The sequence below is a fragment of the Mustela nivalis genome (genome assembly GCF_964662115.1).
Source record: "Mustela nivalis genome assembly, chromosome: 4".
NCBI classification, from domain to species: domain Eukaryota; kingdom Metazoa; phylum Chordata; class Mammalia; order Carnivora; family Mustelidae; genus Mustela; species Mustela nivalis.
The window spans coordinates 9,226,545-9,248,398 of record NC_139023.1 but is presented as its reverse complement, the minus strand read 5'-3'; the positions used below and the strand labels follow the sequence as shown (position 1 = coordinate 9,248,398).

The following is a 21,854-nucleotide window of genomic DNA, read 5'->3' as shown; positions in this document are numbered from 1 at the left end:
TGATAAATATTTTTATCGTTCACATAAAAATATTTTTACTTAAAAATATTTTTAAAAACTCCAACAAATACATTCAACAATATCCACCCCTTGGTAGCATAAGCAGCATGAATGAAGGGCGTTGTTACAGCATTCAAAGAAAACTAAGATACCTCATAGATATCACATATTTTACCTAACAATAAATTCTAAAATAACACTGCAATATTAATAAGAGCAACACAATTACTGAATAAAGTTAAACATTTTCTAATAATTCCTTTGGCTTTTAGACTATATTCTACCAACGATCCTCTAGTCACTTTGTTCACCAAATCACTCCCTCTCTGTGGCCGCATTGTCCTCATTTGATGAGGTTTCAGTTTGCTTTGTTTGTTGGCGTTCCAGCAGTGTGAAAACTCTGACCAGGAGGTTTCTTTCGCGGCTGTCTGCTGCCAGCCGGGACAGGGAAGAGTCTCCTGTACTTTGAGATGATGTGAAATACTCAAAACAGCTCTATCTCTGGAATCTGGAAAACAATCTTATTTCACAATTACGTGATCTGCGTACATTTTTTAATGACTACGTAATTATAAATACATAATCCACATGCATACTTTCTGGCTGAATAAGCTAGTTCTTCACCTATTATTTAATTTCTATTTGTAGTAAAATTAATGTACTTCTATATATTGTCACTATTTTTAAAAATTTGCTAAGTATTATCCTGATCTTTCAAGCTTTTTAAATTTAATTTGCTTTTTCCTAGACATGACATTATAAATCTTGTAATATTAAGATCCCTACACTAACTTAATGTTACATATTATCATACCATGGCTTACAGGTCTAAAGAATTCCCCCAATTAGATTAAGAGTACAGTTGCTGTGATGAGCGCTGAGAAATGAACAGAATTGTTGCATTACTATATTGTATGCCTGAAACAAAAAAAATACTGTACATTAATTATACTGGAATTAAATTTTAAAAAAATATGTGGATACACAAACATCTTAAACAATAAAAGAATTATACAAACATAAAATAATTTTACCATCATGAAAATACAAAACATGACAATAAAATAAAATAAAGGATTCCCCCAACTAGCATGAGCTTGATCGCAGTACTAGTTTTTCACGTTCTTAAAAGATTATGAGATACCTGGTAACTCTGTATTTCATACGTTTAGCAAAGAATACATGCAAATTGTCTTTAAGGTTTGCTTGGAATGTTCATGAATGAAAATTCATATATATGAATACATTAAAAATATATATGAATGCATAAATTCCTATTTTACTTGTTGAAACACGTACATAAGTCCAAAATTTCAGAAGGTTTTATTATTGCACAAATTCAAAGGTCCCAAAGCTAAATCTTGATTTCCCAAAATTCAGTATTTAAAAACAATAATTAGAAAATACCAATTATTACAACTTTAAAATATATTCTTAAGATTCAAATAGAAAATTTTCTGTGGATTCCTATTACTTCCAGGTATTTCGTGTCCTGGTAGAATCCACTCACAGAAGAGGCGAGCATCAATGATGACCTATTGTAACTAGTCTCGTGTTTTATGTCATATTGGCACATTTAGCTTTAACACAGAAACCTAAATTCTTGCATGGACTCATTGGTCATACCTGAAATCTTAAATTTTGCGTTCTGTGGTAACTTCATTTATCATCCAGGAAAAAAACAAAGGACATTCTTTGTGTTTAGGATCTGAGTTACTACTGCTTTGGGGGCTTAATCTGGTATTAAAGCAATTTAAAAGGTGATTCTCACAAAAAAGATAGAGAGATTCCTGGAATCCTCAGAGGAGGAGCCTGTGAAGACACATGGGTTAATTAAGCATAGGTACAAAACTGAGAAATTACTAAAGTTTATTTGGGCCCTCATTTTTTTCCACTTTTCCCCAGAAACAATTTCCCCACTATGGTCTAGAACTGGCTGTATCTCTTCTGAGATGTGAGGGTTTGGTTTTTAGCTCTTGAGTGCTGCTGAAGGTACCTTAGAAAGGCTTGCTCTCTTCTCTGAGAGGTTTTGAAACCTCTCCGGGGTTATCCGTGAAGGTGGCAATCAAGGATTTTGCTTTTAAGTAAGCTTCATTTTCCCACCTATGACATCTGGCCAGAGAGGGCTGCTCAGGTGTTCTCTCACAAGGGTTCTAGGGAAAACTTGGGTTGTTTGGCTATGCCAGCTCCATCTCTTAACATACATTTGAGCTCTAGTATCATTACAGAGTATAAATTGATCCAGGAATGAGTCCCTTTTCCTAACTCTTGGGCTGAGACACAGATATAAAAAAGTGAATCTGGCCTAGAGACAAAAATAAGGCCCACATGGAGTTAAAAAAATAAATAAATAAAATAAAAAAGACTCCCTTTCAGAGAGGAGGAAGACAGACAAATAGACTATGGTCTCCATCTGAAATTAAAAAAAGGACTTCCTGAACTCTGCAGGGTCCAGGACTGAGCTCTGCCAGTCCCTCAGCAGCGGAGGAGAGAAGCATCCAAGGGATCTTTACAGTGTGTGTGTCCTCTTGTTCCCATCCAATACCCACCTCCCCGGCCCTTAGGCTCTGGAAGTGCTCCTATGACAAAATGCTGGGGAAGTAAGATCAGAGACCACGGACCTGGGAGTTTTCAGAAACATGACTTGCTATTTACTAAAAAATCTGCCTGGAGAAAGAAGTGAGAGCAGTATTTACCAGCTTGAAGTCAGGTGACTAATTCACCTCAGTTCTAATGTACCAGTTCTCTTTATTCACGAGTATTCACAGATCCCAGCCACCTTCAACCCAACCAGAAATTATTGTGAGATCTGGGAAGAAGGATCTTGTATTTTCAAATAAATTTGCATCTATTTTCAAAGCAATTCGAAAGGCCTGAAAACAGGAGAGCAATAGGAAACAAAGTAAATCATCCCTTGGAAAAAGATGTTGAAAGTACATTCAGAAATCGCGGGGAATCCAAGTAAACAAGGTAAGAAAGAGCACACTCATGAAAAGGAGATGTACCGGAAAAGGAAGTCACAGCAGTCCTTTATTTCTTACTTTCAGAAAGTGACACACTTATTTTCAGAAAGTCAGAGGAAGATGGGGGAAGAGAGCTGATTTCCTCCAACTCACTGTGAGAAAAATACATGACTCATGACTCAGTACCCAATGATACACATGGCGAGACTCAACTTGTTCCAGAGATAGCCACAATTTTTCTCAAATTATCTTTTCTTTTTGCTATAATACAACCAGCACAGACATTTCTGCCTCTGCTTCCCGATTGTACATGTTCCAAAAGGTCAATTCTTGTTATCTGAGGTAGTTATATTCTATAAAATTACCACAAACACTGAATTCATCAACACTAAACCACTGCTCCCAGAGAATTTACAGAGTTACATTCCTATGAGCCTCTTGTCAAATTTTCAACAACCCATCAATACAAAATATTGTTGATTCATTAATGGTAAACTCATGGCCAAACAGCATCATAATTTGTGCCTGAATGAAGTTTATTTCATGTAGGTATTACTTTCTCCTTAAGGAACATCACAGGATTCTTGTGCCTAGGAAAACTAGACAGCACTTCAGATGACAACAGTTGGAGGCCATTTTAAATAGTGAAATCACCAACAAAAAGCACAAGAATGAGAAAAAAACATGGCACTAGACCATGAAAAGGACACTTGGTTATTATACAGTCGGAGAGCTGAAACAAGAAGACACAGTGTTGCCCCATTTGACCTATCTGGGAATATGTACTTTGAATGGTGTTGCCCCATTTGACCTATCTGGGAATATGTACTTTGAATGACTCAGATTTTTTGCCGCTCTATGTTTATTCAAGAATAACATCAAAAGCACTATATTGATTTGGGGCTTACGCAAAAATTTTAGTGTGTAGGCAAACCAGCAAATACAAAGTTTGTGAATAATGAGGAATGATTGTACATAAGTTTCAATTCCTTCACTGTGATTAGAAAGATAGTTACTTCAATAGGGCAGTCATGACTAGGACTGGGAAGTCAGGAAACGAGAACCAGGTCCCAACTGCAATCTCTAAATTTTTGGTGAGGCGACAACCAAAACAGCTAAAATTTAACAGACATTATTAAATGACTTTAAAACATTAAAAGACATTAAAAATGACTGATTAGGGTGCCTGGGTGGCTCAGTGGGTTAAGTCTCTGCCTTAGGCCCAGGTCATGATCTCAGGGTCCTGGGTTCGAGCCCGGCATCAGGCTCTTTGCTTGGCAGGAAGCCTGCTTCCCCCTCTTTCTCTGCCTGCCTCTGCCTACTTGTGATTTCTCTCTCTGTCAAATAAATAAAAATTAAAAATATTTTCAAAAAAGAGAGACTGGTTAATTCTGCTTTGGTTTTTGCTTTATTGTTAAACATGAGATGGGATACAGGGCCTCTCAAAATGAGGTTCATATTCTAACTCAATAACAACTTATAATTTATAATATTTTCAGATGCCTGTCAAATTTATTCACAAATATCCCAACTGCAGTAGTTTTATCATCCTTTCAGATCAAACAAGCAAAAAACTGGATCCACAATTTATATTACCTATTAATTTTTCCATCTACCATAGTCTAAGCCCATTAGAAATCTCAAACCCTCCAAATAAAGCTTATAAAATCACCTCCGTGACAGATGGCTGACTTTCAGGTTTTCTTCCTTGGACTAAACAAACTTAACATTTAAGATTTTCTACTCTGGGCTCTAGCAGTACTTAGTGCTATACTCTAGTCCACTCTTCTTAAGATATAGAAAAAGGAATGTACCCTTCTTACATTCTTTCAGAGCAGGGCTGAAAGGCAACATCACCTACCATATTAGGTACTTTCTTATAAGGACTCCTCTATTGCATGAATCTCAAGTCCATTATTTTTAGGAGTCACACATTAACTCTTCATCATTGTGTGTTCCATTAGAGTAAGAGTAAGATTTCTCAACCAGGAATTACCAGAAAGCCTCAGGGCGGGAGAAGAGAGGCTCATCAATGAAGGCCTCATGTTCTGAGTCCCAGGAGTTTTCTGAAAAGAAAACCATAGCCTTAGCAGATAAGCAAATGGGTCTATGATCCTCCACACCTCCAAAATCTTAAGAATCACCTCACTGTATTCTCTTTATAAAAGCTTTAATGTATGAGATTAGTTAGTGTAATTGGACATCATTCGGTATCTAATCCGGTCTTCCAAAGTTCTGGCCCCTCTAGCAAGTTATAATTTTATAAGGTACTTTGATTCTACTTTTGTATTTTTAGGATACAACCAAACATACATTTCTAGCATTTAAAGGATTTTTGGTATTGTCAAATATATTTGGATTATATCTTAACCCACAGTACTTCACACAATTCACGGTTTTAAATAAAGACAAATTAAATCACATCTGAATTTGTAAACGTAAATATACTGTGATAGTGACACTTGCAATTTTTTCAAAATTAATGGAAAGCACGTCATTTTCTTGAAATGAACTTGGCGTAAAAGGCAGCCAAGAGGTCCTTATAAGGGGTGTCTGAATCGGACTTGGTCAACGGTATCCGGCAAAGGCGACGAAACCTGGGAGAGCGCAGCAGCAAGTTCTGTGAAAGGCCCAGGAGGCTGGAGCAGAGCCAGTACAGCACGATCGACTAGAAAAAGAAAGCGCGTGAATGTCAGCACCTCTCAACTCGCCAAGGGCACCGATGTCCACACACTGGCAGGCAGGACAGGGGAAAATGACAATGTGGGGAAGCAGCCGTGGGCCAGGACGGCACGGGACTGTGGCAGCTACCGGATACCTGTGATGATTCTGATAGGTAGAAAGAAGGCTGAAAGGGCGAAAAAGTGAAAAGAAAGCAGCAGGAGAGCTTTTCACAATAGGAAAGCCGAGGACAGACAGCAGCGCTCGGGCAGAGGCTCGAGAGAGATCTCCCCTCTCCTCTTCGGCAAGAAAGCACCCTTTTCCCACACCAAGAGTCCTGACAAGCTGCTATACTGGAGGTAGGGCACTGGGGGCACAGCCATTTGGGCTCCCTAGACCCCACTGTTCTCCACACAGTGGTTTATCACCCCCAAATTTCCCAGTAATCGGTTTCTTAGTCGGGAAGGCATTCCCTTTGCCTTTTTCAGAGACAAACAGTCTCAACATTATCTTCAACTTCTTTTGTATTCCCATTCAGAGTGATTTATTTAGGTTACTGAGGACATTCTGGAGCCTCTCAAGATCCTCCCATACCTGCATGTGTTGCCAACTTTTCTCTGGCATCAGAATGGGATCAGGCCCCAGAGGCAGGAGCCTGGGGTGGGTGAGTCCAGGTCCTGGAGCTGAACTGCCTGAATGGGGATCCCATTTATTTGACTGGAGGGAAGTGATTTTCCTTCTGCTTCAGTCTCCTCATCTATAAAATGGTGATTGAACTATCCCCGCCTCAGAAGGCTGCTGTGAGGAAAAAGGGAGGTAACTCACACACACAGGTCAGAACAGAAGGTGGCCCATATTAAAGACTTGCATTTGTTCCAAAGCAAATTTTTGGGGGCAGAAGGTACCACAGCCTCAAAGCAGATTAGCATATCAGTTACAGGCAGGAGCCAAACCCTCTGGATGTGCCTGAGATACCTGCATGATATTAAGCATCAGGTAATGGATGAGTTGACCTTGAATGAGCTTCTTACCCTCCCTGTGTCTCAGTGTCCTAAACACTAAAGTGGAGATTGTAATAGCACCGACTTCAGTGCCCACTGGATGAATTAAATGAGCTATTACATGTAAACCTTTTAAAATAGTGCCTGACACAAAGTCAATATTGAATGAGGGGGCGCCTGGGTGGCTCAGTGGGTTAAGCCGCTGCCTTCGGCTCAGGTCATGATCTTAGGGTCCTGGGATCGAGGCCCGCATCGGGCTCTCTGCTCAGCGGGGAGCCTGCTTCCCTCTCTCTCTCTCTGCCTGCCTCTCTGTCTACTTGTGATCTCTGTCAAATAAATAAAATCTTTAAAAAAAAAAAAAATTGAATGAGGATTAACCAATATCATCCTCATCATCTGACTTATCCCGTATGCAAAAAGTACTCTGAAACCAACTATGGTAAACTACAAACTGCCTACTAAGAATCCTTCTTCTTTCTTAGTAATAAAATTCTCATTTTAAGCTGGGTATACTGCTATCAAAAAAAAAAAACAAACAGCCTAATTCCCAGTATCTTCTGCAACCGGCTGTGGCCCAAATAACTAGGATGTGAGCACGAGTGTTTGGTGTGACATCTGGCAAGGCTCCTTAAAGGGGCTAATGGCACTTGAAGCTCCCTTTCACCATTCCAGCAAGATGAGCTCCAGCAGCCATCGTGACCAGCTGCGGTCTCGAGGACAGGAAGGCCCGGCTGTGGATGGTGGAGCGGAATGAAAGGGGCAGTCCGCTTCCTCACGTGTCTTCATGCAGCTGCTACATCAGTTCTACACTAAACTGAACTGCCAAACTCTGAATTTCCTGTATTTGGGGGAATAAACTTTGACGTATTTCAGACACTGCTTTTGAGATCTCTGGTACTCACTTTAAACCCAATCCCTCACTGAAAATTCACTGCTCCTATTTTATCTGCTCAGGCAGTTTCCTCAGTTACCACTGGTATGATTTCTCCCCAGACATGCGGTGAACCTGTACTGTTCCTTCTTCACAGGGTATTTTACAGCAATATTACTGTTACATGGAAAGTACTATAATAAGCACTTGATGCTATTTTATTAGTTCTCACAGACATTACGAGGTCTCCTTTAGAAATGCGGAAACTTACTTATTTTACACAGGATTAGTGGCAGTATTATGTTCAAGGGACAGTTTCAAAAATATATTTTTGATGCTGAAAATGCACTGTTGCAGATTCCCAAGACAACGAAGTACTTTGATATATGCTGACAGAGCACTAACTATCCCCGACGAATGAATTCTACTTCATGGTCTATGTCTGGCCCTGAGAAAAGATAGATATAATACCCAAGACAGCTTTTGCCCTCTTTGCACTAAGTATCATTGGGAAATAAGCAAAAGGCTAAAAGTATGAAATAACTGCAAACCTCAGTATTTTTTTTTCTAATTCTACCAAAGTATAATGACATACAAATGGGGGCAGGTGTACTTACCTCACTGCATTGTTATGAGGTTAAACAAGATTACATACGAACCCGTATGGACTTGGCACAAAGTTTTGTTTCTTTATCAAGAGCTAAATTCCTTGGCCCAGTCTATGCAGACAGAAAGAATTCAATATTTCAACTAACCAAACAGAACAAATACTATGTTTACAGTGCCGTGCAAGATGAAAAAAAGAAAGGAAGAAAGAAAAAGGAGACAAGAGTTAACTCACATTCACACAAAGGAAGATTATCTAAGCCCAAGAAATACCAAGTGTCACTTGGTAATAGTAACTACTACAGAAACTCGGAGACCAGGAAGGGATTTAGCAGTCAAAGGCAGCTCAACAGAAGACACAGAGACCTAGCCAGTCTACGTTAAGCACAGAGAGGACTGAGCACATGCTACACACAGTGTGGCTGCTTACTCACCGAAGGTACCGTTGCAGCAACTGGAATCATCAACAACGATACCGCACGAACGAAGTACGTAACATATGTCTGAAAACGAGACATTCCTATTTTTTGCAGAGCAAAAATCTGAGAGGGTAGAATAATAAATACACACAACAATTATTAAGCATATTAAATTAGACAAGCTTTAAAATACAATTTGATTTTTGCCTGGCCTCCACCTATATCTTAATAGAAGCAAAAAAAAACCTAAAACACTGATAAATGTATATAGCCGACCAACTATGTTTCTGGAAAACTTAATAATTAGGCAGATTAAAGGGAGCTTTAATCAATAACAGTAAAGAAGATTCAGCTATATTAAACAGTATCATAGCATAATTTTTACAAATCGATGTTTATGAAAAATTGTAAGACTGAAAATCCTTTCAAGATAGGTGCTATGTATGAACCGCTACCCTTGTTTTAGTATTTAAACACAGTGCCTGGCATAAAGAAGGATCACAATAGGTATCTCAAAGGTTTGTGATATGGCTGTATGGAATGAAGGTTAGAACCAGGTTAGGAAAAGCAGTTATGACTCATAAATAACTTATTTAAGAGACAGAACAATGAAATGATTATAAGAGCACAGACTCCAGATCCATACGACCCAGATTTGCATGGCAGCTCTACATTTAACAGTTATGTGGCTTTGTATAAGTTACTTAAGCCTTCTGTGCCTCGCTTTCTCCATCTTAAAATGGGGATAATATTAATACCTGCATCACAGAATTATTCTAATTAAATGAGTTAATTCATGTAAACTGTTTACAATAGTGCCTGGCACATGATGTATATTATGTAAGAATAAGTTGTTTTGGTTTTCTGAAGATTTTATTTACTCGTTTATCAAAGACAGAGAGTGAGCACTCACATAAGTAGGGGGAGTGGCGGACAGAGGGAGAAGCAGACTACCTGACAAGCAAGAAGCCTGGTGCGGGACTGGATCCCAGGACCCCAGGATCATGACCTGAGCCAAAGGCAGATGCTTTCCCTTTTTCTCCCCCACCCCTTCCCCGCAAAGGCAGATGCTTAACCGACTAAGCCACTCAGGCGTCCCAAGAATAAGTTTTTTAAAACTTTTGTACACTGGGTTGTTAGCTGGCAAAAGGAAAGGCTTGAGGATTGACATTGATTCACTGTGACCTTGTGTTTATCATCTTCTTCATTCTAATAAATATTCACTAAGTACCAACCACATTCAATTGTGCTAGGTGACCCTAGGGAAACATACTAGGACTACACATGGAGTCTTTCCTCAAAAAACCCTAGCCCAAAACATTAGAGTATCCTCTTCATTCTTCTCATTTGAAAGAAAAAAAAGAGGTTTGGGGCACTTAAGTATCTCAGATAGCTAGAGTCCGTCTTCGGCTTAGATCATGGTCTCAGGGTTCTGGGACTGAGCCCCATATCAGGCTCCCTGCTCAGTGGGGAGTCTGCTTCTCCTTCTCCCTCTGCCACTCCCCCTGCTGGTGCTCTCTCTCTAATAAAACAAACAAACCAAAAAAACCCCTTAACATAAATAAATAAATAAATGAATGAATGAATAAGGAATTCTAGCTCAGATTTCCCAGAGACCAGTGATGGATCTTTGAGACGAAGTTCTAGGGATCATTTTTAAGGTTTCTTCCAGTTCAAAGTTTTTGTTCAACTCCATTAAGAACAGGTCCTTATACAATTAAAGGCTTGCTTCCACTAAACTGCTGAGTAACACAGCACAGGATAATGGCAAGACATAGTTGACAGATCATATTTTATATGTATGTGTTTTTCTATTTCATCACTTAAAGAAGTACTGATTTTTCTAGAGTTATACAGCTAAAAAAAAAAAAAGACAATCAGACACTATGTTTCCAACTTGCAAATTTACATTTTAAACAAATACACAAAATACCAACTACTGTGAGAATAAAACCATACTGATTAACCATTTTAATTACTGTCTTTACCAAAAACAAGTCAAAAAACTATGTGTATTATATTCATATAATTGTAAAGAGACTTTAGAAGTGTTCTAACTAAACTCTTCCATTTCAATTATGAGCATTCTGCTCCCAAAGAGGTTAAGGAACTGGCCTAACACTTGCCAATGGCTGATCTATGACCAGAAACCAAGGCCTCTCAATTCTAGCTCAGAGCCAGAATATCACTACCAACTCAAACATTTATATTTGATCTTGGGACAGCATCAAAAATCCCAACAATTTAAATGGCACACAAATCTCATTTAAAACCACTGACCTCCACTATTAATAAATTGATGATACCAACAGAAATAGGCAGAATCCAAGTAGAATCCAATGCAGTGAGATCAGGAAACCACAGGATTCCATCAGCAGCTAACTGTTCCTGAACAGAAAAACCTGCTAAGACAGTTTTATAAATAAAACATAGAAAGAAATATACAACACATAAGTAGTCTAATTCAAATAAGATATCCTTCATACTAAAGACTTGCATTGGTTTCATTCACTTTTATTCCACGACATAAATTAGCCCTTCCTGCACTGAGAAAGTAGCAGCTCTCTGTCGCAAACAGCTGTAGGAGCACAAAGATACATAGCAGTACTCTTTTCTAACTTATATTTATATAATTGTCCACAGGCTACTTTCTTTCAAATCTGTTCAGGTATTTTCTGGTTAGAAATGCCTTTAAGAAATGCTTTAGTTTATAGTTTTGTTTTTTTGTTTTTAAACAGATTTTATTTATTTATTTGACAGAAAGAGAGACAGCGAGAGAGGAAACATAAGCAGGGAGAGTGGGACAGGGAGGAGCAGGCTTCCTGCCAAGCAGGGAGGCCTATGTGGGGCTCGATCCAGGGCCCTGGGATCAAGACCTGAGCCAAAGGCAGATACTTAACGACTGAGCCACCCAGATGCCCCCAGTTTATAGTTTCTTAATAAATGTTTACATTTATAACTGTTAATGCTTTTCTGGTCCCTTAATTTTATAAATGGAAAAAATTCTTGGCCAGGAAACTGAATCATGGAATTGTAACACTAATTTTATTAGGACTTCCATGAAGAACTATAGTTGACCATTAAACAGTTCAGGGCTGGGCCCTCCGACAGCTGAAACTCTCTGTATGGGGCACATGGCTGGCTCAGTGGCAGAGCAGGTGACTCTCGATCTCAGGATTCTGAGTCTGAGCCCCACACTGGGTGCAAGACTACTTAAAAATAAAACTGTAAAAAAAAAAAAAAAAAAAAAAAATCTGTGTATAACTTTTGACTCTCCAAGAACTACAGAAAGCCTATTATTGTCTGGAAGACTTACCAATAGCATTTATATGCTTTAAATATCATATACTGTATTCTTACAATAAAACTAAAGAAAAGAAAATGTTATTAAGAAAATTATTATGAGAAATACTTGGGAGGCTCAGTCGGTTAAGTGTTTGACTCTCGATTTCAGCTCAGGTCATGATCTCAGGGTTGTGAGATCCGGCCCTGTGTGGGGCTCTGCGCTCAGTGGGGAGTCTGCGTAAGATTCTCTCTCCCTCTGCCCCATTCCCTGCTCTCTCTCTAATTTAAAAAAAATTCATGATGAAAAGAAAATATATTTACAGTGCAGGACTGTAAAAAAATATCTATAAGTGGACCTGCCCGATTCAAACCTGTATTGTTCAAGGGTCAACTGTATTACTGTTGTCCTTCCTAGATTCACGTTTTCTCAACATGGCTAGTTTGCTTACAGTTAATATTTTAAAATACCCTTATAAGAAAGACGGTAAAAATATTCTAATTATGAAACACACAGTTTTTTTCCCCCCTTTTTTCCCCTTTAGCGTACAATGACAACGTTAGAGCACGTATTTGGGGGAAACAGACTGCTGTAATAACTACCTTCTGAATGTGTGGCCCCGGTGCTAAAATTCCGCAGAGCAACAGACATGAAGATCCACATTGGAAACTGAATCCAGACCAATACGGTGGCTTTGAACGGGTGGCAGTTATCCCGAACATACAGTTCTGAAACAAGCCTCCGCATATTCTTTAGATAAGTGAGCCTGGTTTGAGAGAAGAGGGGAAAGAGGGAAAGGAGAAAATATTCACACCCGCAGCACAATATTCACACCCGCAGCACAATATTCACACCCACAGCACAAACACACCCAGGTCAGAGTTATTAGCTAAAGTTTTGTGTGGGATTTTTAGTGGTCATACACTATACTAAGGGATTGCCTAACAAGAGGCAAAAAAGCCTTTTAATGAAAGTTCTCTAGCAAGGTACACAAATTACATAATACTTTGATAAATTTGACATCATCGAATTAGAAGCTTTGCCTCTGGTGGTCTTTGGCCAATTAGGTTTTAACACGTGAAATTTTACTACTGGCGTGGTCTGACCAGTCTGTATGACAAATTCTAAAGGTGAAAGCACATTTAACTCAAATCCCTCCATTGCAGCCAAGCTCAATTACTTGATCCCTGAATATACCTTTTGTAGCAATGTGATTTTGTAATATATATGCTCTTGACCTATCAAAATGCTTTCCATTCAGCCAACTCTTTTAAGAAGATTTTTAAAATCTGTTTCTCTGTTAACCTTATTCGTTATTCCTGTTTTTAAATCCCCCTTTCTGTAGTCTCCTCGAAGATCAAGTGTTGGGTCTTCACCTCTCAGTCTCCTGTAGCATGTTTTGTACAATGCAGACATCCAAGGGGCGTGAAGCCAATCCACTAGAATTATAGTGTATTGCTGCACTAAGATAGTACACGGACATTCCAGGCTTTATAATCTAGACTCTGCCGACTCTTCCAACTTTATCTCTTGCTACTCTTCTACAGAAACCTGCATATTCTGGTGCCTACATGCACAGGCTATCCAATAAATCAAACTTCTACATCAGCACGTTTTGGAAGTCATTATGTCATCTGTGTAGACAGTCCACCTGGCTAACTCTGTTTTAGCCTTCAAGACTCAGTTCCATCGAAAATGCAAGAAACTCTCGGATGTGTCTTCCTAGACAGTCATCTATCTGTGCAAAGATGTGTCTGGAAAATCATCCTGCCAATGCTACCTAAACAAGGTACCAGTCTTGCCAGGCTGCGTTTATGATTCAGATGAGCAGCTTGCTAATCTGGTCTTCTGGCCTGAAGTTATCACTGTTAGATTTCTCTGGTCAGTAAAACTTCAAAACTGTTAAGTTTGTCAACTATTTTATCAAATTAAGATATTAAACTAACATAATGATTTTTTTTAAATGTCAGATCTTTTTAACACTAACTAGAGGAGCAATTTCACACTGAAGTGAGCTGGCAAATTCATACACGTATAGGTAAAAATATACAGATAACCGTATATACATTACATATATATACAATGTAATGCCCTTATTTTTCTCATTGCTGTGAACTGGTGAACTTGGTCACAGCCTAGTAAGGATTATAATTTGACTAAGTACTAACTTGGGCTGGTGAAAGCAGGACTTACAAGTTCCCAGGGGATAACGACAGGCACAGGATTGCAGCATGCACAGCCAAGCACCTTCTAAGCGCTTTCTAAGAGCCCAGGTAGACAACTACACAGGGTAACCACAGCAGATAGACAGCACCTTGGCTATCTAATTTCTTCTACCAGAGCATTCACACTTTCTACCTCCCCCTTTTTGTGGGCTGCTATAGCATTCTTTCCAAAATGGTCAAGTGTGTAAATAATCTGTATCATTTGCCGACTGAAATCCCAACAGACTAGCATAATATATCCATCCGTGAAGCCTTCCCCGACTTTCCACTATGACTGAACTCCTTGTTCACAACCCTTTCCATAATTTAATCATTATTTGATTACAGGTCTTCCTCAGGAGGCTGGAGTTCCTCATAAAGGAACTTGCTCTGTTTCTCCATTTCTTGCTTTCACTATACAAAACTCATACCACATAAACTTCTTAAAATATTAAGGAGTGAAAGGACTACTTTGCTGCTAAAGCTACAGAACACCCAAACCTAGAATTAATATAATCACTTACGCAGCATGTATATATATACATGTATAGACACACACACACACACACAAACACACACACACACACACACATATATGGTCTATATTCATAGAATTAGCTTACCTGGCAACTCTTTTGGACCACCGCAACTGATTTGCACGAACCGCAACTTCTTGGTTAAGATGCCTTGCAATGCTTTTTATTTCTGGCTGTAAATTTTCCACCTAGCTAAAGAAAAAGTAGAATTCGTTATGAGCACATAAAGGATCTTTATTCATAACTACTCAGATTTTACTCTCTATTCTTTTCACTGAAAAATGTGGTTTACTGATTATTTCAAGAAAATTAAGCCTAAGGATAAGGTGTCAAATTTGCTAAAGATATCCTCAGTTACAACCAAATTCAAAGTCCAGCTTATACTCTTAGCTATGTGATCCTGGGCAAGTTGCTTAAGCCCTAAAACTGTTTCCTCATATATAAAATGTTTAACAGCACCTACCTCAGAGTTATTATAAGGATTAGATAAGAACTGAACCCTATACTTTAATGTTTCATATTGGACTTCTGAGTAATGATACTGAAAAAAAAAAAAGTCGTCAATTAAGTCTTGACTATGCCCTGTGACAGCCAGTCACAAAAAGTTTGCCTTAATTTATGCTCTGTGTTGTTTCTGTAAAAGACCCCACTGCCTTAATGGTGCTGATGATTCCTTTTGCTTATGGGTTCCACCTCCATCCGCAATAATTTGAAAACATGAAAACCATGATTCTTGAAGTCTTACATTTGAATAATACTTTGCTTTCAGAGCACTTCCAGCCACATGATCTGACTTGATTTCATAACATGGTGAAGTAGACCACGAAGCTACTACTATCCCGATTCCACAGGCGAGAGAGAAGCCCTGGAACCCAAGGGGCTGCACTAACCAGAGCCGCAGGTGGAACAGCCCGAATAAGGATACCACGTTTGCGAAAGGCGGGCTCAGCAGATTTTTCTAAGAAAGAAGAATCGGAATCCTCGGGGACAAGGATGCCGCAGACATACAGGCTGTTACGATCTTTAAGCCGGCAACTGTACAGGTTTCTCCATACAATTCTGCTACCGCTGCCTTTATTCGTCTCCTTCTCCAACAGCAAGCTTAGTAACAGGGCTTTGAGCACGGACCCAGCAGGGTAAACGAAATGACAGGCACATGTGTCACCATCTCTTAACTCACAGACCCAATGCTAGTCAGATGTCTTAGCTAAAAAAGTGGTCGCGATCAGGTACACTAAGCGAGTCCAGAAGCGGATTCTAAGCCCCGGCGGACACACAGCAGCCCTCGCCGCGCAGGCGGACGCGCAGGGAGCAGGTGCCCTCACCTTGGCCAGGATGTAGTGTTGGTAGGCGGCCAGGGGTAGCGTGACGGCGCCGCGGAGGGCCGCCGTGGTGAGACCGATGCAGGCCCACCAGGGCAGACCCGTGGCGGAGTGCACGCCGAGCAGCACCTGCTCCGTGCCCTGCACCGGCGCCGACGCGGCTAGCGCCTCGTACCAGCTGCCGGGGACCGCAGAGACGGACGCCGCCGCCGCCCACACCGGCGGAGCAGAGCGCTGAACGCCGCCCGCTGAGGCCCGCCCCAGCGGCGGGGGCCGGGCCCCCAGCGGCAGTACGGACAGCGGCCGCAGCCACCTACCGCCCGGCCGGAACAGCATGACCGCGCCCGGGCTGAGCCGAAACACCGGCCTCCCGGACCAGCGTCGGAGTCTCGGCCGCCGGGGAAGCCACGCGCACGCGCCGGCCACGCCGGGCGAAAACTCGGTGCGCGCCCTCCCTCAGGCCCGATTGACCTTCCCGGTCCAGGCAGTGACGTCTGGCGTCGCCCTCGAGATGACGCGTCGGCAGGCAGGTCCCGCCTTTTCCACGCGGCACGGGGCGGGCCTGAGTGCGCAGGCCCAGAACTTTCCCGCTGCCGGCTTGGGGCTCCCCCGAGGCCGGACCGAGTGCAGAGCTAGGGGCGGGGCTTGCTGCCTCGGGCCCGGCGGGGCGGTCGCTGGAAGCGCTTGCCTCTGACGTCGGCCTGCCGCGGGCGTTTGCATTCCTTTTCACTTAAAACTAGTCGTTTGCTTTGTAGTGGATTCAATTTGGTCGGTGGTTTTCGTGACCTAGAGGGCAGCACCCGCCCCGCCGACCTCTTTACGTGCGAGAGCCGAGGTGGATCACGCGGCCCGAGTCGGCGCGTCGCAGGCTGCGGAGCGGCCGGCGCTTCTGGCCGACCCGAGTTTGATGCGCGTCCATTATGCACTGGTCAAAGTTCAGTATGTGGAAGAGGGATTTAACTGGCTCATCTGTTCAGCTAACATTGTCAACCCCAACTGCAAACCGAGTGTCAGTTTTTATCTCCCATTATAAGTGGCAAAACTCAAGGATAGCAACCGTCGCCTTCCTTGAGGCGTGTTATCACTGGCAGGGAGACGGGCCTTCACTGGAGCTTCGGTGCATCTTACATAAAGGTTCGCGAGCCTGAACTGTAGCATTAACCGTCTTCGACTTAAAAAGAATATGCCTCGTCTATACGGACTAATTTTGACTTTTGTGTTCCCGGCAGCAGTATACAAACTGGAATGGAGTGAGAGTTTCATCACAGAAGGGTCACCCCTAAACCTAGAGCCCAAATTGCGTTGTGTGGAATAAAACGTTGGTCAAAACAAGCCTCCGACAAATGTTGGGTAATGTTAAGTTGCAGCTATGGTTCTTATTTAAGTATGCACCTACATGAATGTTGAAATACGTTTACATACAAATTCCAATTTATGCTATACAGAGCCTTTTTAAAAGAAAAAGGTACCAATGTATCTCCCTATCCATTTAAGTTTTAAAAAAGCAACCCCGGCGTCTGTGTGGCTCACAGCGGATCTGGTGGAGGTCCTAAACCGAGACCCCGCTTGGGCTCCGTGCTCAGCGGGGAGTCGGCTTGAGGATTCTTTCCTTCTCTCTTTGCTCCTCCCTCCCACTCATATTCTCTCTCTCTCTAGTAAATGAGTCTTTTAAAAATATTTTTAAAAATAACCAAAAAATAAAAAAAGAAGCAACTGGTAGCTAGTGACTACTAGTTCAATTTGGGAACAATTTTTTTTTTTAAGATTTTATTTATTTATTTGACAGAGAGGGAGAGATCACAAGTAGGCAGAGAAGCAGTCAGAGAGAGGAGGAAGCAGGCTCCCTGCTGAGCAGAGAGCCCAATGCCGGGCTTGATCCCAGGACTCTGGGATCAAGACCTGAGCAGAAGGTAGAGGCTTAACCCACTGAGCAACCCAGGCACCCTTGTGGGAACAGTTTAAATGGAAATATCTTCGCCTAAAGATTGTGGAAGTAAAGGAGCAAATTCTATGCTGCTGCAGTTCTCTCTGCCCAGAGAACTGATATCATTGGAAATTGGCCCTTCCACAGTCACAGTTAAGCCTAGAGATTCTAACCGTTTAATATTCAGGAGAAACAGAGTTGATTAAGGTTTGCCTTTTCCAGAGTCACATTATATTCTCATTCTAAAGTGTTTCATTGCTTGAGTTTCAATATTATGACCTCAATAAAATTTATATTTAACTTCTGCTAATTTCGTACTTATTAACATAATAGAGATGATCATAACTTATCTATTTGGTAAAGAATGCTGGGGGAAGTATTTGTCAGTTATATAGCTCAATATAAAGGGAGTGTTAGCGCTAACGTGTATGTACGGATTATCCAAAATTCTTGAGTTGCAGAGTACAGGATGATGAGACCATACATTGAACAAACTAACTGGTATCTTGTCAAATCTAACACTGCAAATGAACTTGTGCTGTATACTAGGACATTTTTTTAAAGTTCAGCATTTATAATTAGCCATTCTTGTCTTTACTATGTCACACAACTAATTTTTTTTTAACTTTAAGCATCTCAAAAATAGATACAGTTTCATTTTTTCCTGCAGTTTCTGAAATTCTTACCCATCAGTGCTGAACAGAGTGGGTTCAAAAATTCAAAATTGGAGTACAGGCTATTTACACATATAAACTATATAAATGTACACTTAAATTTCTCATTTTCCAAATATGCCCTCTGAAATGCTTGACAAAAGAACTTTTAAAAGATAATTTTCATGAGTAATTGTTAAAAGGACCTCTCAGAATTCGATTTAGGTTGAATTTCTTTTTCTTTCCTACTCATTTAATGCATTGCTTTTTAAAACCAAAGTTAATGTAAAATTAGCTTTTCATTTCTATTGAAAAATATTCTCTCATCTTTCTTAACATAGTTCTTACTTAGCATGCACACTTTCGAAACTGTGAATAAATTTAAAGATAGAAGTCTAGGGGCGCCTGGGTGGCAGTGGGTTAAAGCCTCTGCCTTCCACTCAGGTCATGATCCCAGGGTCCTGGGATAGAGCTCCCACAGCAGGCTCTCTGCTCAGCAGGGAGCCTGCTTCTTCCTCTCTCTCTCTCTGCCTGCCTCTCTGCCTACTTGTGGTCTCTGTCTGCCAAATAAATAAAATCTTAAAAAAGAAAAAAAAAAAGTCTAATATGAAACCTCTTTAATACACCTTAGTCATGACTCCAACTATCATAGTACAAAGAAATTCTTATTTATGTCAAGTCATAGTTGCAGAATTTTCACTCACTTACCCAAAATACAAGTGATAGAATTTTTGTAATCAAGGTATGTAACATAGTAAGTCATATTAAAACATTAATGAAGCTCACATTCTAAATTCGTCATCTGGAATCGGCACTAGTTAACTGAGTGTTGTGACTTGAAGTGAGCATTTATCAGTGGAATGTATAGAGGTTTCCTGGCTATCTGAAAGTAGAGAATTCCTAGCAAATTTTTCATACTTCAAAATAGTAGAAAGCAGAGTATACTCTGCTTTCCAAAAGTTTGCATTATACTATTGCAAAAGTTCTGTAATGCCAGATATGCAGGAATGAGTGATTCTGAAAAGCTCAAAATAAAAAATAGAGGAAATAAAACAGAAGCTCTGAAGAGGTTTTGGGATTTTGAGTTTCCCTCTTTAGTGTATCACTTTGTATTGTTTTTTTTAAAAAAGTGAATAACATAGTGTGCAAAATAATTTTCATGAAATGTGTACTTAGGTCATTTGCGTCAAAAGAAAGATAGAATAATATTTTCGTGAAGAACAAGACAGGATCTGTCAGTAAACTATAACCCCCTCCACTGTGTTCCTGAGAAGAAAAATGACAGTAAGTATAGTAATTTAACAAAAAGTTAATTTTCAATTACTAGCAACTTATTTTTACAGTAATAGCAAGCAGAAGGGAGAATATCTTTCACATGAATACTACAGTCCATTTTTGCGAGTATGAAATCCCTCATGAAATGGGGATTCTGTTCGTTCTGGCAAACGAAATCATCTCTAAAATAAAATGGTTGGTATTAAAAAGATTACACAATTGGGATATTATTTTTGCCATTTAAGGTGGGAGCTAACCCCAATATTATTTTTGACACTTAAGTCACTTCTTAAAAGAATGAAAAAAAGGGGTACGTGGATGGCTCAGTCGGGTAATTGTCAGGCTTAGGTCATGATCTCAGGGTTGTGAGATCAAGCCCCATGTCAGACTCCATGCTGGATGTGGCATCTGCTTAAAATTATCTTCCTATTCCTTTGCCAACCCCCCTCCCACTCACTAGCCCTGGCTCAGGGCACACTCTCTCACTCTAAGAAAACAATAATAAAAGACTGAAATACATTAGGTAGTCTACAATTACACATACCATATACTTTCAAAAAGGGGGTAAAAAAGACCTGTGTGGTCTCAAAAGACTATGGTGTTTTTTTTGAAACTACTTTTCAAGTAAAAATGCACTGCATTAGGGGCACCTGGGTGGCTCAGTGGGTTAAGCCTCTGCCTTCGGCTCGGGTCATGATCCCAGGGTCCCCAGATCGAGCCTGCTTCCCCGCCCCCGCCGCTCTGCACCCTCTCTGCCTACTTGTGATCTCTGTCTGTCAAATAAATAAATAAAATTAAAAAAAAATGTACTGCATTACATCTGAAATATAAAAAAATATATATTTGAAAAATGTTTCTAACACAGACTTCAAAAATCATGGTATTGTACTCAACAAGACTGAGCTCCAAAACTAAATACGGAGCATGCAGTCGATATCGCCCTGTCCCATAGGTTTAAAGTCAAGAAAATATAGGCTCTTTCTTACTAAGACACCCCCATTTTAACAAATTCAATTTTGTGAATCAACACAATTCACGTATTGTAATAAATAGTGGGTGGTGTGTCTACTATCTAACAGGATTATTTTAATTATAATTAACACAGGAAAAAAACTAAGCAAGAAATTATATGATAGTGGCAAGTCATATATAAAATACTGTTAAATAGCATTACACACTTTTCTTAGTAAAGTGCTATAAATTTATTTCATAGCTACGTTTGTAGGCTATCATTTAGCTTTTTCCTTAAATTTGGTCGTAGCAAAACAAATTTATGTATTTTAAGACCACCTCTTAAAAGATATAAATATGTTTGTTTACAAACGTCTAGGTATGTCTGAAAAATCTTTTTACTCTTTATTCAGGCTACCAGAGTAAAGAAATTCCACTTATTTAACAGCCAAGGAACCATATTAATATTGTCAACTCTGGGTGACTTATCTGAATTCAAATTTGACCACTGTAGAATTTGTTTAAAAAAAAAAAAAGGACGCCTGAGTGGCTCAGTTGGTTAAGCAGCTGCCTTCGCCTTCGGTTATGATCCCGGTGTCCTGGGATCGAGTCCCACATCGGGCTCCTTGCTCAGCGGTGAGCCTGCTTCTCCCTCTGCCACTGCCTGCCATTCTGTCTGCCTGTGCTCGCGTTCTCTTCCTCTCTCTCTCTGATAAATAAATAAAATCTTTAAAAAAGGACTGATGCATTCATTACTTCATATTTAAGCTTACTTTCTTTTACATTTCAACCATATAATTTATTTTTGCATATGAGACAGGGTAGGACACATATTCCTCTTGGATATGTTATTGTTTATTGTTTCAAGTGAATGGAATAGATAAATCCCACTGAGTAGTTTAGTGTGGCCCTGCATCTTACATAAATAGGTTAAATGAAGACATTATTTTGTATTCTGTATATTCATATAGACCATAAATTGTCCTAATGACAAATGCAAAACTTCCTTTATTACTTGTCCCAAGTTAGATGTTGATCCCTTTCACGGACAATATATATGTGTAGAGAATAAGAAGCCTTTAAAATTGGGGGAGGAAAAAAAGATACTTTCCACTAAATTACTGAAAATTGTAATTTTTATGTTGATTCTTGATGACTGCAAGGTCAATGTTAAGAACTGATATT

The 21,854-nt window shown here is 40.1% G+C and overlaps 1 protein-coding gene across 3 annotated transcripts; it reads right to left on the bottom strand.

Annotated features, from left to right (window-relative positions):
- Positions 1-3,002: 3,002 nt before the first annotated feature.
- COX18 (cytochrome c oxidase assembly factor COX18) lies at positions 3,003-17,193 on the bottom strand. Of its 3 annotated transcripts, none has more exons than XM_082727724.1 (7): positions 15,870-17,193; positions 14,632-14,732; positions 12,407-12,570; positions 10,802-10,923; positions 8,537-8,644; positions 3,775-5,631; positions 3,003-3,731 (listed from the first exon to the last, which is right to left on the bottom strand). In XM_082727724.1, the coding sequence occupies exons 1-6, from the start codon at positions 16,200-16,202 to the stop codon at positions 5,458-5,460; spliced, it is 1,002 nt and encodes a 333-aa protein (XP_082583850.1). In that variant the 5' UTR covers positions 16,203-17,193; the 3' UTR covers positions 3,003-3,731; positions 3,775-5,457. The 3 variants fall into 3 exon arrangements, with proteins under 3 accessions (XP_082583850.1, XP_082583851.1, XP_082583849.1); XM_082727725.1 differs by having other exon boundaries at positions 14,632-14,736; positions 15,870-16,369; XM_082727723.1 differs by having other exon boundaries at positions 10,802-10,926; positions 15,870-16,368.
- Positions 17,194-21,854: the final 4,661 nt, after the last annotated feature.

Coding starts and splice junctions, on each gene's coding strand:
- COX18 (XM_082727723.1), bottom strand. CDS start 16,202: ATGCTGTTCCGGCCGGGCGGTAGGTGGCTGCGGCCGCTGTCCGTACTG. Junction 12,571..14,631: donor TGGTCCAAAAGAGTTGCCAG/GTAAGCTAATTC, acceptor CTCTCAAACCAG/GCTCACTTATCTAAAGAATA. Junction 8,645..10,801: donor TCAATTTATTAATAGTGGAG/GTCAGTGGTTTT, acceptor CTACCCTCTCAG/ATTTTTGCTCTGCAAAAAAT.